Source organism: Cnephaeus nilssonii (genome assembly GCF_951640355.1).
Source record: "Cnephaeus nilssonii genome assembly, chromosome: 2".
Taxonomy (NCBI): domain Eukaryota; kingdom Metazoa; phylum Chordata; class Mammalia; order Chiroptera; family Vespertilionidae; genus Cnephaeus; species Cnephaeus nilssonii.
The window spans coordinates 53,336,322-53,352,040 of NC_137073.1; the positions used below are offsets into that span (position 1 = coordinate 53,336,322).

The 15,719-nt window shown below is 41.3% G+C and overlaps 1 protein-coding gene across 2 annotated transcripts in view; it reads left to right on the forward strand.

Moving 5' to 3' along the window:
- Nucleotides 1-15,719, forward strand: part of EFNA5 (ephrin A5) — a 279,084-nt gene that overhangs the window by 219,094 nt on the left and 44,271 nt on the right. For both annotated transcript variants that reach the window (XM_079782057.1, XM_079782056.1), the window contains exon 2: nt 12,194-12,486. In XM_079782057.1, coding sequence (XP_079638183.1) covers nt 12,194-12,486 — 293 coding nt within the window. The remainder of the gene's footprint in view (nt 1-12,193; nt 12,487-15,719) is intronic.

Below are 15,719 nucleotides of genomic sequence, written 5' to 3' on the forward strand. Positions count from 1 at the left end.
GGAAAACAACACCTATATTCTCTGCCGTTGACATAGACAAGCCTTAAAGTACATAGAGATATCAGAGCACTCGAGAATCCCCTAGAGTGTTGAGGTTTGTTTCTAAAAAAGTAAACGGTGAGTTGTTTCTTTTGTTCCCTGCCTTATTTTTCTCTGGGACAGAACACTTAGTTTCTTATTTTTTTTTATGATTGCATTATTCTTGCATATATCGTTCTGTGGTCCAGGCTATAAAAGTAGGTAGAGAATCCACCTGAATGAATGAATATCCTTTTAATGAGTGTGGGGAGGAAATAGCAATACTAAGTAGTGCAAAACCATTCTTATGTGATGAATCAAAGTACCCCTGCTCCCCAGTCCTAAGCCACAGGCCACCAGTAAATGTATGCGCAAAATGACAGTTTTATGTGTTCTGGTGTTAACAGAGGTACCTTGTGGTTTGTTTGGTCCCCAGAATGTACTTAATGTGATTTTTAAAAGGCGATGGCATATTCTATTTTAATTTACAGGGTCAAGGATTGGTAAAATGGAGTATGTGACTTTTCTGTAACACCCTTCACTCTATCTTTGGGCGAAAGCCTTGCTGAAACAGTGAGATAACACAGTTGCTGGGTGATAATACAGTCGTTTTCATGGTGCCATGAGTTAATTTCAGAGGTGAAACTATCCTTCCTTGGGAAAATAATGTGTCTTCTCCCCTCAGACCAGCCATTTGCTCAGAATAGCAGATGGACATGAGTGTCTCCCACGTGTGGGGTACTGGGGTGCCAGCATTGGCTTAACTCTGCTCTCTTCCCTCCCCCTCACTCTCTTCTTTCCTGGCCATCATTGCCTTGTTTTTCATTGATTCTTTATATCTCTGATGTGTCCCCGGCAGTAATGTAATTCAGTACCACCCCACCCCAACTCTACCATTAATTAAATTTTAAGCTGTGCCTGCATTAGTCTGCTCAGGCTGCCATGACAAAATGACATAGACTTAGTGGCTTAAACAATAGAAATTAATTATCCCACAGTTCTGAGGTTAGAAGTCCTGGTCAAAGTTCCCAGGGTCAGTTTCGGGCAAGAGTCCTCTTCCTGGATTGCAGAGGCACATACTGGGAGAGAAGAGAGGGGACACAGGTCTCTCATGCCTCTTCTTAGAAGGACACTAATGCTATTGGATCAAGGCCCTACCCTTTATAACCTTATTTAACTTTAATTACCTCCATAGAGGCCCTACCCCCAAATACAGTCACATTGGGGATTGGGGTTTCAACATGCATTTGGGAAGTGGAGACACAAACATTCCAGTCCATAACACTGGCCAAATAATGGGAGAAACCAAATCCTAAATCAGAGACCCATACCATCACATGGACATTGTAGCAGTTATTAAACTTTGAACAGGACACTCGGTGCTTCCTCCACCTAGCCATGGCCCACGTAAACACAATCTGAAGATGGTTGCCGGGGGGAGTTTGAGAAGTCTCAGGATAAAGCCAAATGAAGAATCTCAAATACTTGTGTACTAGTTGAGGGGTGGAAGAAGGGATTTCTAACCCCCAGAAGGACTAAGGACAAAGGATTGGTTCTAGTCTTTCTCTACAAGGATTTGCATCTCTCTTTGGTAGCCTTGAGGTGACGCTAGTCGGTCCCTGAGAAAGGTGCGTCTCTCTCCTGACCCTGGCTTGGGGAACAGAGACAGGATGTCCTGGCAGGAGGGGCGCAGTCTGTACTCCCCATGCCCCCTGCTAACTGGAGCCAACCCCGGGCATATCCCGGCTTGGTGTAGGTCCGACCTGAACAGAAGGGAGCCTCAGAACCAAAAGATCCTCTGGATTGCCAGCTCGTGGTTGCTGGGACACAGCTCGGAGCCGAACAGTGGTTGGCAGAGGCTGAAAGAGGGAGCCTGGGATGTTCCTGCCAATGTGATAGGCGGTTGCAGGATTTTGTGAAGCAGTCTGATGAACCCTCTCAAATAGAGGCACCTAATGCCGCTCAGCTGTGTAATTGGGATGGAAATGGGCCAGTGCGAGGCAGCAGTTTGTGCTTAACCTTTTGGGAGTTTTGTTCCAGGAGACTGTGTGGGGGCCGGGGGCAGGGGAGGGGGGAAGAGAAAGGAGCATTACAAATAATAAGCCTCTCCGCCTGGTTTGTAATGAATTAGTAATAAATGGCCTAGCGCTCTGTGAAAGTCTGACGATTACAGAGCAGCTTTAGCTAAGTGCATGGGACCACATCTTATTTTGATCAGCTGTAGCATAGCAAAGACATGTAATTATCATAATCTAACAATTAGCCTGGCATCACTTTCCAGTGTTTAATTACCCCGATAAATGGTAATTGAATAGAGGACTTAATGACAAGAGAGAAACTTTCATTCTGCCTTAGGTGCTTAAGTTGTCTACTCGGCTAGGCATCATTTTCTAGCATTGCTCAAACAACAGTCCTGATGATGATTTTCCTTTTTTTGTTTTTTCTTTTGCAGTCGGCCATTATTTTGTTTCCTGATCCTGGCCTTTGTTTATAACATTATTTAGCACTACTCAAAATTTGACTTGGGACCCAGAACACAGAAGGAGATTACTGGGCACTATACACAGTTTTTCTGTTTTTAAGTATATCTTCCAGCTACAATTTCCCTTCTCTGGACATTTCTCAGTCACCACAGTGTTCAGGCATTATGCTAAGTGTTGGAAATATTGAGATGAGGAAACACCAGCACTATTTTCAAGGAGCTTTATACTATACTAGAGGCCCGGTGCACGAAATTTGTGCATGGGTAGGATCCCTAGGCCTGGCTGGGATCAGGGCCGATTGAGGCCTTCCGGCTGAGGCTGGGGCCTTCCCCAGCTGCCGCCTGGGGCCTTCCTTCATTCTGTGCTGCTCCCTGGTGGTCAGCACACATCATAGCGAGCGATAGAACTTAGAACTCTTGGTCTCCAAGTCAAACTCCCATGGGGACACTTTGCATATTAGCCTTTTATATATATAGATTGATTTAAAAAAAGGTCCTGCATAAAAATACAAAAAAAACTACTTTTGCCCACCCCTGTATTATAGCAGTAATTACAGTGACTTGCTTTCAGTGAAGTCCCTGTTTTGTTTTAGATCAATGCATTTTCCTTGAATAAATTCAGTATGTTTTATGACTATACCCACCATCTGATTTCTTGTGACCTCAGATTTCTTTTTTTCTCACCTTGGCCTTTTCCTGGTCCCAGATTTATATCCAACTGCTCACTGGGCTCTAACCAAAGGGATAAAACTAACTTCTTTCACATGCTAATTTACATAGAAACAGCAACCGTGTCTGCTTTTAGATCCTGAAACTTGGTATGAAGTACTTATTATTACTGTGCCCCAGCATCACCAAATATGGTTCCCCTTGCTGTATGAAAATCAAACAAAAGGAAGCCATAAACATGCATTTTCTTTCTTCCAGCTTGGTGTTTCTTCCTTTGTTTAATAATAGGTTAAGAGAGTTTAGTTCCATGCCACAGAGATCTCAAATACCCCAACCCAATTTCTGAAAAGTCCAGGCCACATTTCAGACTTAATTGGTAATGATCCCGATAAGTTATCATTAAGCCATAATACAAATATTTACTTCTTTGTTGGCACACCAGTATTTGAGAACTATTAAATCATTACTTAAGTCGGTTAATAGAAAGGACATTTGTTAGAGGGCTTTGGCTATGTTTTTATTATTGGAACTAGAAGGAGCCTGAAATTCCACGGGGTTACTCCATCCCAGCAGGATACAGAAGGACTACCTGTGCATAAGCAGTCTGGTAGGGGGCTTATTTGTTTGATTGACTCCCACGACCCCTGAACAGAATCGTTTTCTTTAATCCATTTCTCTAGGACACTGGCTGGATAACCTGCTCAATGATTTCCTGCGTCCGCCTCGGGACCTGTGTGTATGTGGCAGGTGCTCTGCTCTGTGTGCTTGACACGATGTAAAACTCGGGAGAACTTAGGGCATGAAGGGCAGCCTTGTCAGGAAGCTCCCGGCCCACGGGAGTCGGGAGAAGCCTGTTTTGCATTGTGGAAGTGACCTCTTAGGACATATTCTGATTGCCAGACGGTACTTCTTTTTTTTAAATCCCTTTTCCAAAACCATATGGAGTGATCTGTGATTGTTGGGGCTATAGAACTCGGCCTGGTTAATTCTCTGGCTGACTTGGCCTATTGATGTTGACACATTCTTACTCGATGCCCGAGGCCTTGGTGAGGGCTTAGAAGCAATTAGACTGTCACCCAAAGCTCCCAGGCCCTTCCTGAAGGAAAGTCTTATTTAGGCTCTGCCAATTTAATGCTTTGTTTCCTTTGGAGCGCCTCAGTCAAGCTAATAAAACAAACTCCAAATGAGTGAAAACACTGGAGGAGAGAACAGTTTGTGGGCCCTGAATTTGAAACAGGTATTACTCCTGGGAGATACCGATCTCAAAAAGTCATTCTGACCGGTGTGTCTTGTATTGGAAAGCAACAAGTGAAAGCTGTTTGAGATTTGTATCCATCTATTTGATATGAAGAATTAGTACTAAAGGGGGGATTTTTAAATCACTTGCTTAAACTTTTGCACTCGGATGTCGAGTGTGACTCTACTCGGTTTTAGCATTAGAATAAAGGAATCGAGAAAAAAGCAAGTGAGTGCAAAGGGTTAATCAAATTGTGAACGTGCATTGATATTGCAGGGGGCGGGGCGGGGGTGGGGGGAGCGACAGGTTAGTATCCTAAACCACTAATAAATTCTAAGTATCTGACCAAGTAAATATGTCTGATTCCTATTGCCAACCACTACTAAATTCAAAGCAAAGCTCCCATGCTGCAAAACTTGACTGGACTTTCCATTAGTGGATAAATGGAGCACCAACTCTGGGCCCTAAATATTTTGGTCAGTGTCTTGTGCTTCGCTGGGTGAAAACGTACGTGTTGTAGCATACAACCTTTCAACTGCAGAGGAGTACATAGGACACATCTCTGAAATTCATCCTTGAGTAGTGTTTTTTTCAATGTGAAACTCTTCGCTCCTGTGGGGATTTTAGTTATGATTGGTGTGTTCTAGAGCCTGGAAGAGCTGGATTGGGCTTCCGGGAATGATGTGTTTCGGTCTTCTTGTACTGTATACCTCCTTCAGCCTTAACACCTAGCCTGGTGACAGTGAAACTGTCCATGGCTGACTATCCCAGAGCTGAAAACTGAAGGTCAATTACCAATACATTTGGGAGATTAGACACGTTTTAGCCCTTGAGAGAGGAGACACATTTAAAGTCAGTAAAAGAAATCTTTCTTCAGCCCCCCAGCAATGCTACTAGTATGTATCTACCTCAGGTTTGACTTGCTGTTTATGTTCCATGCTTTAACCCCTGCAAGAAAAACAATAACAGAAAAAAGAGCATCTTCAGACTTTGGATGGGAAATCCAGAAGGCTTGCATTCTGTGCTGAAAGGAGTGGCAGAAGGAGACAAGAAGAGACGTGCTATGCAACAGGGGCTGCCGTTCTGCTCATCTCCTCACAAAACGTATTCATAAACCAAAGCCCATGCCTCCTGCAGGGCCCATTAGGTCCCCAGGACAAATGAGAAATTCCTCTGGTTAAAAAGAGACATCTTATTCTGAAATTAGCCTTTAAATCAATAATAGTAAAATTGAAAGACAGTGCTGCCAAGATATATTCACTCTAGATTTAGCTTAAAATTTGGGAGGAACCCTAAGCTGATAAATGTGCTTAATCTTTGACCATAAATCATCTCCTTTTACATTTCAATTTCAGAATGTAATATATTAAGTGGCCTTGTAATTAAAGAAGTGACATTGTAGGAATATTGCAACAATCACCACTTTGACAGATTAAAATATATTGAAAATGTAAAAATCAACTATCTGGTTCATGATAAATAATGTTTTCCTAATTCGATCCTTTAAAATGTTACATGAAGGGAGGATAAAGTGTCTCACAGCTTCCTAACCTCCAATAAGCACTCTGCCTCCTTTCAGTAATGCTGTTTCTATATTTATGGAGTGCAGAAACTTCACTCAGGAGCTGCTTGATAAAAATACCTCTGTACATATTTCCCTGGAAGCAGGCTCTCTGCTGTGCCAGCAACATATGCTGAAGGCCAGTTTAGAACATTTTAAATATGCACCATGCCCTTCCCCTTCCAGCGACTAAAATAAAACGCATGTTGGCTTTAGCAAATGAGGATGGAACGCGGGGAGGAACACTGCCGGGAAAATGGCTGAGGATGAACTCGGAAGGGTGATTCGAGCTGCTCCTCTGCAGCCTGAGTCCCACGGCGTTGCCTGTGTGTCCTTTGGACTTGGCCTCCCCGGTTGTCAGTCCAGCAGCATGAGAGCATATGGTGGTAGAGGAGGAAGGGAGGTCAATGACATGCAAACCGCCCATTGGAAAAAAGCTAGGTGCTGTCTATTTGCCATAGCTGAAACAACCGCGGACAGAGTACACTGAGTAAAGGACTGGAATACCCAAGGACTAGATGTCCTCCATGGAGGGACCCAAGTTAACAAATAAATTACTTAGTTAGGAGGAGCATAGTCCTTATGGCTCAGGTTAACTATGTGCATGAAACAATGTGTTGGTCCCTATCTCAGTAGAGGGCTTCATTGTTGGTGACTCAAGGAAGAGGCAAATTGTCAACTGTTACTTCACCTCTATTGTCTTTATTTCATTTGGTTTTGGAGACTCAATTCATGATTCACTTTCTTCAGAAAGGTCAAATAAGGAGAGAGATAATAATAGTTTTAAATTTATAATCAAAATTGTATTTAGCTATGGAATCAGGTAAATACTGAAGACAAGCTAAGACAAATACACATCTGCATATAGGCTTTCTAGCTCAGTCCCAACTGTGGTTGTTATTTTTGCTATTCATAGCCCCCAAATGTGGTGGTGGTGTTTTTCCCCAATCCTCCAGGCAGCCTCTGGGTCATCAAGAACTACTATAGCCCTGCTGGTGTGGCTCAGCAATAGAGCGTTGATGCAGGAACCCAGAGGTCACTGGTTCCATTCCTGGTCAGGGCACATATCTGGGTTGCGGGCTCAGTCCCCATTGGGGGCATGCAGGAGACAGCCAATCGATGATTCTCTCTCTCTGATGTTTCTCTCTCCTTCTCCCTCCCTTTCTCTAAAGACAATAAAAACATTTTTTAAAAGAACTATCATAAAGTACATAATTCATTTTTGGTAATTAAGCTGATTACAAAGAACAAGTTTCCATGCAGAATTTTCTTCTTCTTAATTAACTAAAATGACCCTTCCATAATATGTATGACATTCTCAACCAGTCTTCTGCCAATTGATTAATATGTACAACATATTTTTGCCATAACAGAGTACATGTACTATTTAGTGTATGTTATAAGGAGCATTGATCTGATACCCAGTAGAGAACAAGGGCCACCATTCTACGCATACGAGATGTTTCGGGCACTTGAGATTTTTGTGTTGTGAGAACACAACCAGAGCAGCAAATATTTTACTCCAACACAATCACTTTTCCAAGTGTGGTAACTATGCATGCCTTTGTATTATAATCCACTGTGATAACTTAGCAGAGATTATATTATAATTATTGTTGGCTTGTGGGTAATACATTCATAATATGCAGTTATCTCAGAGAGGCAGAGATCCATAGATACAATGAATGGCATTAAGAATGAGGACTAAAGAGGACATATTTCCGAGAAATTTACAGGTGTGTTAAGACAGGTCGTGCTACCCATGGTATTTGTAAATACTGGCATGTGGAATCATTCTTCCTTGAGGTGAATTTGCTCTTTTAAAATGAGCTCAAGCTCATGAAAGCTGTTTCCAGATGGAGAAAAATATATTTTTATGAGAAAGCCTAACAGCACTTTATTCTAGGAAAGACTGAAATGATGTGTGTGATTTGGGTGCTGACTCTGTGATCTGAGTCTTATTCTAAATGTGGGTGCACCCTTCTGCCTCCAGTTTAGGAGTGTGGGATCAACCTAGTGCTGTGGTCGGCAAACTGCGGCTCGCGAGCCACATGCGGCTCTTTGGCCCCTTGAGTGTGGCTCTTCCACAAAATATCACGGCCTGGACGAGTCTATTTTGAAGAAGTGGCGTTAGAAGAAGTTTAAGTTTAAAAAATTTGGCTCTCAAAAGAAATTTCAATCGTTGTACTGTTGATATTTGGCTCTGTTGACTAATGAGTTTGCCGACCACTGACCTAGTGGATCAACACACTCAACCTTGCAGCAGGCTTTCCTAGAAGATCAGTATAAGCTGCATGAGGGCAGTTACACTGGTAACGCTTTGGAGCCCTTGTGGTTAGGAGGAAAGAGAATACACTTCAGAACCATGTGAAACTTGGGTTGAAATCCTAACCCTGCTACATCTTTCCTGTGGAGAAAATTAAACTAAGAGGCTAACAACTTCTCTGAAAGTCATTTACTCAGTGGTAAAAAGAAGCACTTTATAACCACTCAGTAATATGCAACATATTTAAAGCCATATCATAACACCTTCTGGATGTGGCAAATATTTGCTGCATCAGTGAATGAAGAAGAGAACTGAAACCCATCAAGAATGAGAATAATCCCTCTCGGGGAATACAGAGTAGACCTAAGAGCTGGATGCTCGCAACTTACTCTCTCAGGAAGTGGAATAGTGGAGAGCTTCAGTTCGGAGATCAGAAAGTGGGCTGCTTGGGTTTGAATTCTGCCTCCACCTTTTTCCATTTGTGTGACATTGAGCAGATTGATTGACTTCTTAATCTCAGCTTTCTCATCTTTAAGTGGTATACAAATAATGTCTATTCTGTGGGATTGATGATGGAAGTTAAATTGAATTAATGAACGTAATAAAATAAGCACTCAATAATATTAGCCATACATGCTAGTATGTGCTCCTTCAGAGTAAGGCCAGAATGTAATGGTTCAGTGCTACTTTGTAGCCAGAGAGCGTGATTTGGGATAGTATAAGAATATTTAACCCTAAACTTTTCTTTGGATAGTACTTGGTACATTATACAGATGCCTTTTATGAGTTTCAAGTTATCATTGTTTTAGTTTTTATTGGCCCACCTTTGAAATCCACATCTGTAAACTAATTTGCGTTAAAGATCTGAAACTTAGTATAAGCTTCATGCTGAATCATCATCTTAATTTTGTTGTATGTATACAAGAGTAGAAATACTAATTCCTGGGCAATCCCATTTTTAAAATAGGTTCCACAGTGATTCACTTAACACCCCACGTAGAAATGTCACCAGAAAAGGATAACTGGTCAACCCGGTGTAAACCAGGTCTTCAATCTCATGGGTTGTTGTATTAAAATCTTAGCAACATTACCAGGATTAAAGGATAAAAGTCAGAAAGGGAAAGCTAACTATGAGGCATCAAAAAAACCTATGACAATTTGTAGACTAAAGCAATAATAGAATGGGTCCGGACAATGGCGGTTTTCATTTTTATTTTTACTTTTAAGCTGTGTTGAGTGCTAGCAGAAGCTCAAATGAGTGACACTTAGGGAAAGGAAAAACATCCCCCTAGAATGTCTTTAAAATCTATAATAATAATATAATAATACAAAGTGCATCTGGGCATTGCCTTCTGCTGCGGCTCCTGTCTGGCTCTCATCCAGAACTTGTCAGGCTGCTCTTGAGTGCTGATGATTCATAGCCCAGCACCCTTTTATCTGAACGTTGCAGTGTCTTTTCTTTGTACTTTGGCAGTGATGTTACCTTGATGTTCAAAAATCTTTTAAAAGCAACACAGGCTTTGCTTGCATGTTGACAAATTGTTGTCTGCCGGTAATGAAGAAAAAGTAAACTTGGTTCTGTGATCATTGTAAATACACAGAAATAAATACTTTCCTTTTGTTTGTTTGTTTTTAAAAGTTGGTAGTATTTTGAGATCCTCTTGCTGAAAAGTAATCTGACCATCTTTCTTTATTTCCCTTGTGTGAATCAGCATGCTGCTTTCCAAACGCAGGGGTCAGCTGGAGTGTTCATAAATCATTTGATATTTGAGGAGAGATTTCGGATTTTAAACAAGGGAAACATGAGGTTATTTTTATTTCTGTTGTGTGCTCTTACTGATGTTGTTTCAAAGTTAATATTTTATTATTATCCATTTGCATATGCTTTCATATATCCTGATCATAGTAACAGTGCTTCGCATTCACGTAACGCTTTTCATACGTTTCCTCATCTCAGACTTGAAGCAGCCATGTGAGGTTAACAAGGCAGATGATTATTATTATTATCCCAAATTGCATATGAGGAAACGGAGGCTGAGGATGGCTTCTGACTCTCCCACTCAGCCTGCAGCAGAAACCAGTCTACTCACTCAAAATTAGCACTTCTCCTTTTATCATGTGGTATTTCAGAAAGAAATCTGGGCTTTGTCAATGAAGATTTAACAGCTAGAGTGAAGGTAGTAGTGTTTTTGAACATTGGTCACCACAGCCTGTGGAAGGTCTTTGTTACATTTGGGTGCAGCACTTTTTAAAAATATATATTTTTATTGATTTAAGAGAGGGAGAGAGAGATAGAAACATCAATGATGAGAGAGACTCAGTGATTGGCTGCCTCCTGCATGCCCCGTACTGGGAATCAAGCTCGCAATCCGGGCATGTGCCTGACCGGAATTGAATCTGGACCCCCTGGTTCATAGGTCGACACTTAACCACTGAGCCACACCGGCTGGGCTGGGGGCAGCATTTTAAGGAGAACACTGGGAAAATGGAGGACCTGAGGGTCAAAAAGCTAGAATAGTGAGGAGCCTGGGAAAGATACCAGAAATAACCAAAGGAATCAGGATTCTCCAGTCTGGAGAGAGGACGATACAGAGCGATATAGCTGACACCTCCAAATGTTTTATAGACTACCTGGTGGAAGAAGAATTAGATTTGTTCTTGGTAATTTCAGGCAGCAGAAGTAGGATCACTGGATCGAAATTACATAGAAACAGATTTATACTCAATATAAGAAGAGACTTTCTAACATTTCGAGATGTCCAAAAATGGAATAGACTAGCTCGCCCTCACTGGGAAGTGTTCACCCTGAGACTGTCTGACTTCAAGATTATATGACTTTATGGGTGTTGTATTTCAGCAGTAACACAATTTTATGATGAACCTTCTAAGAGCTCAGAGAAGAATTTCCTCACTAGCTAAAAACAGAGGATTTTTTTCCCCTAGCTTTTCCACCCTGATTTTAGAAAGGTGTGTGCATACCAATTCCTGTTCCACATATTACTGGGTCCTGTGAAATATGGTTCAGTTGATGGGAAAGGCATATTAGTTAAAACAAATAAGCAAGGCTTTTGTTAGATAAGAATCGGAGCAGACCGTGGTGTGATGTGTGCAATGGTGTGTGTTTGCGTGCATTTTAACTATTTCAGGTTGAGGTGGCTCTAGTTTTTGTTATTTTCATGTGGCTTGTTACTTTCATTACTCAGTAGTCCAGCCCTAGAACAGGACCTATAAGATTAAAAGAAATGGGCAGAAAATCATTCAAATTTGATGGTTTCAATTTTCTTAATATAGAAAGGGACAGGGCATTAAATAAGAGAGAGATTAGCTAAAATGACTTTGTGACATAAACAGATTTCCTAAGGGAAATACCTAACTAGAATCCGAAGGCTCCATCCCAGGTCTAGCTCAGTCACTCACTGCTTCCTCATTATGCCTTAGGTTTTTATTCCTCTAACATGTACATCTTGTTCTAGGAGTTTTCTTCCCAGCTTTTAAACTTTATGACTCTAATTCTCTCGGTTTGCATAGAAAATTGAGAATGATCTCAATTATCACAAAAACAATTCAGTCATTTATTTGTTCTTTAAATTACTTACTCATTTATTCAAAAATATTTATGAAATAAAACACTATGTAGAAATGAGAAAACTTTGCTTCAACATATGCGATTTGAAGGATGAAAGGAAAACAGCAAATGAGGATCTGTAATAGTTAAAATGAATGTGAAGGACTCCATTTGTAGGGTATTTTTAAACAAATATAATAGCATTCCTCTGTACCATGGTGTGTTGTTCTTTGATTTCAAACAATAACATTTCAAACCAGGCCTTGAATCACAATGGCATTGCGACAAAAACAAGTTACAGTAAATCGTTTAGTGCAGGCATTGTTAATGGTTCAACCACCGACTCCAAAAGCCTTTCGTGTATGAATAATCTCAGCTGTTCCTTCTCCCCACAGATTCCAGCGGGGTGACTACCACATTGACGTCTGCATCAATGACTACCTGGATGTTTTCTGCCCTCACTACGAGGACTCGGTCCCAGAAGATAAGACCGAGCGTTACATCCTCTACATGGTGAACTTTGATGGCTACAGTGCCTGCGACCACACTTCCAAAGGCTTCAAGCGATGGGAATGTAACCGGCCTCACTCTCCAAATGGACCGCTGAAGTTCTCTGAGAAATTCCAGCTCTTCACGCCCTTTTCTCTAGGATTTGAGTTCAGGCCAGGCCGGGAATATTTCTACATCTGTGAGTATATGCAGATTTATCATGTGGTGGGGCAGCTGGGGGAATCCAGAGTAATTTTTTACCCATGTTCCAGAGAATTGCAGCGAGCTGGACTCTGCATCCCAGATGTCTCCTTGTAAATGCATACATCAGGGTCCCTAGATACATTAGCCAGGAATTGAGAGCACAAATTAGATTAAAGACACAGCGCCTCTCCCCCTATGAAATTGCATGTCAGCCTGTTCAGTGAACCACTGCTGACTTGTATTTCTTTTAAATGAAAATTGCTAGGACTTCTGCAAAGCTGAGGGGGGGAAAAAAAAGAAATTCCTGAAAAAAAAATTAACGGAAATAATTAAATTTACATAGCTTAGAGTCATTGGATTTCTTATTCAGGTGTCAGCAATATCCTTTCAATCATCCACATTTTCAGTGGAGAAAGCCAACCCTCCTGCAAATGTCAGTATGCTGACGATAAATACTCTCTTTGCACCAAGGAGGAAAGACGATTATTAAGAGCAGCTGTGTCTTTAAACAGGAAAGAGCATAAAGAAGGATCTAGAAAGGGTTCCAAGGGAACTGGTGTAAGTGTGTTTCCCACCTGTGAGCATTAAGTGACCCTGTCCTGGGAGAGCGCTAAAACTTTCTCAGCAGACCTCGCTTAATCACATTGCCACGGCCTTCTATTTCTCCATCATATACACCATCACTTCTTCAGGCATCATACTAGTCATAGATTCCAGACAACCACTTCCGGAACCTCTGTGCATAAGTCACCTGAGATCGTGTTATAATGCAGTTCGGTAGGTCATCCGGTGAGGGCATGCTTCTGGCCCATGAGCTAGCAAGGTTATAGGTCATATCTAATTTAAGCAGCCTGCTGTGTCTCTATCTGAACTAATATCAAATTTTTAAGTGATCTGGCCTTTCCCACATGTTTTCTGAAGGAGTTGAAAAAGTTTATTTGTTTAAAATTACATTTACTGAACAGCACACCATGGCTCAGAAGTGTTGGGGGATGCAAGAGGAACAGACACTCCCTGTCCTCAAGGGTGACTGTCTAGTGGGGAGCAGACTTGTCCAGAGGCAATGGAAGTATAAATACTAGTAGACAATTGCTGAATGAAGATGAATGCAGGGAGCGGTGGGACCCTGGAGGTTGTATCTCACCTGCTTGAAGAATCAGGGTGTGCAGCTGCTCATGGTGCTTAGCAATCCCAGCAATACCACCCAGTGTGCTGAGCATTGATTTTTCAACCCGCTTGCCAGACCAGCAAGATGAAGAACATTCCGGTTCTAACGCATTCCTCCAATTCAAGTGTCCCCACTTTTTCCAAACCCACATGTTTCAAGTCTACAAGGATTTCCAGCTCCCTTTTTCTCCAGAAATGTTATAAGCTGGATTTCCCCATCACAAGGGCACTCTCACTTACATTGGAATTGAATTTAGAAAGGAAATTGAACAGTACCAGTTTTATTATTTCAGTGCATATTTCGGCCCTTAGTCATGAGAAAACATGTGAGAGCCTTGATACTATCTCACCTTCCATCCATAAAATAAGAAGGGTGCGGGTAAGGGGGAGAGATCAACCAAAGGACTTGTATGCATGCATCTAAGCATAACCATTGGACACAGACACCGGGGGTGGGGTGAGGGGGGGGAGCAATGGGGGGATAAGGACACATATGTAATACCTTAATCAATAAAGAAAAAAATAAATTAAAAAAGAAAAGGAATATTGAGTCCCACAGATGAAGGAAACACTGGTGTACAGTGAGTTCGCAGGCAGCAGACTCTTGCCGTTTGCCGATTTTTCACTTTGTGAAAGAATCTCATTCAGCATGAGAGGAAAGAGGAGGACTTCAGTTGTGGGACAGCAACTCATGAATTGCCTAACTCTAGAATATCATACCAATACAGGAGGAAATTGTTGCATTTCCAAATTTTCATACTGGTTTCTCAGGTTAAAAAACAACCATAAAAGCAAACCCCAAAATGAGTAGAGCGCACTAAGATGGGAAACATACTCACCGTCTAACTAGCTGATTGCATGATTATTAGAAATTATAGAATCCATTGAGGTTCATAAGCAAGATGTTATTATTCAAATATACCCATAGTGCTTATGACTCGTTTTTCCTCATTTGTGGTTAAATTCAATATTTCACTAAAAACCATTACGTGTCTTCTATAACATTCATTTAACGGAGTCATTTAACTGTCAAGGGCTCCTGTCAAAGTAATTGTTCCAAAATGCTTCAAAATATCAAGAGCGTTTTGCTGTTCAACTGAGTTTAACCTGAATTACATTTTTTAATGAAAGGTAAAATAGCACAAAATTAGCGGTGAGGAGATGTTCATTTACAGGAATCGTGGTGGCCTGGAGTCGGTTAAATTGAATTTTTAACTGTGTTTTAGAACCACAAGAGCACCCTTCCCTGTCTTTTTGGTAGTGAAAGGGTTTCCTCTCATTCTTTTACTGCTGAGAGCTGAGTGGCAGAGCTGTGGGGGATGTCTTAACGACATTTAATATACTCTGGTCATAATTAAACTAAAGAAGTCTTAGGGGAGAATTGGCCCTCAGTTGAATTCTCCTCTCTCCTAATATGTGTGGAATGAACAACATGATTGGGAAATGGCTCTTTTCACACTTACTATGTCACAAGAAGCTCTATTGCTGATCCCAGGAACAGGCTGACTACCCACTGGTCAGTTTTATAAAATGTTTTTACCAGGCCAGGAGTATATTTCAGCTCTTCACAGCCTTAAAATCTCTTCTAAGTTTTCCAAGAGAAAAAGGAAAGCTATTGCCTAAAGTAGGCAGCTTTGCTGTAGGGTACTAGAGGAAGGGTTACATTCAGTGGTGACTGTGAACAGAAATTCAGATGTAAACGTGAACTTGTGGGAAGGGAAGAGGAGTAGCCCATAACAGGTATCCACCTTATCACTTGGAGAAGACACCCATTAGAGAGTTCTTATCAAGTTCGGCTTTATCCTCAACAAGATTCATTGCCTTCTTCATTCCGTTGAGGCATGCCAAATTAAGAAATACAGTCGTTGAAAATATCTCATACGAAGTTTCCAATTTACTTTACTTAAAAATAAAATATTCTTCACAATTCCAGATCCTTTATTTGTCCCAAGAATGACTCTATGCTATGTCCTCCTTGCCTTGGGAACAGGGAGTATATTAAGTTGTTATAATAAGGGATTATTGCTACGGCAGACTGAGCCCATTCTCAAATCTGACATA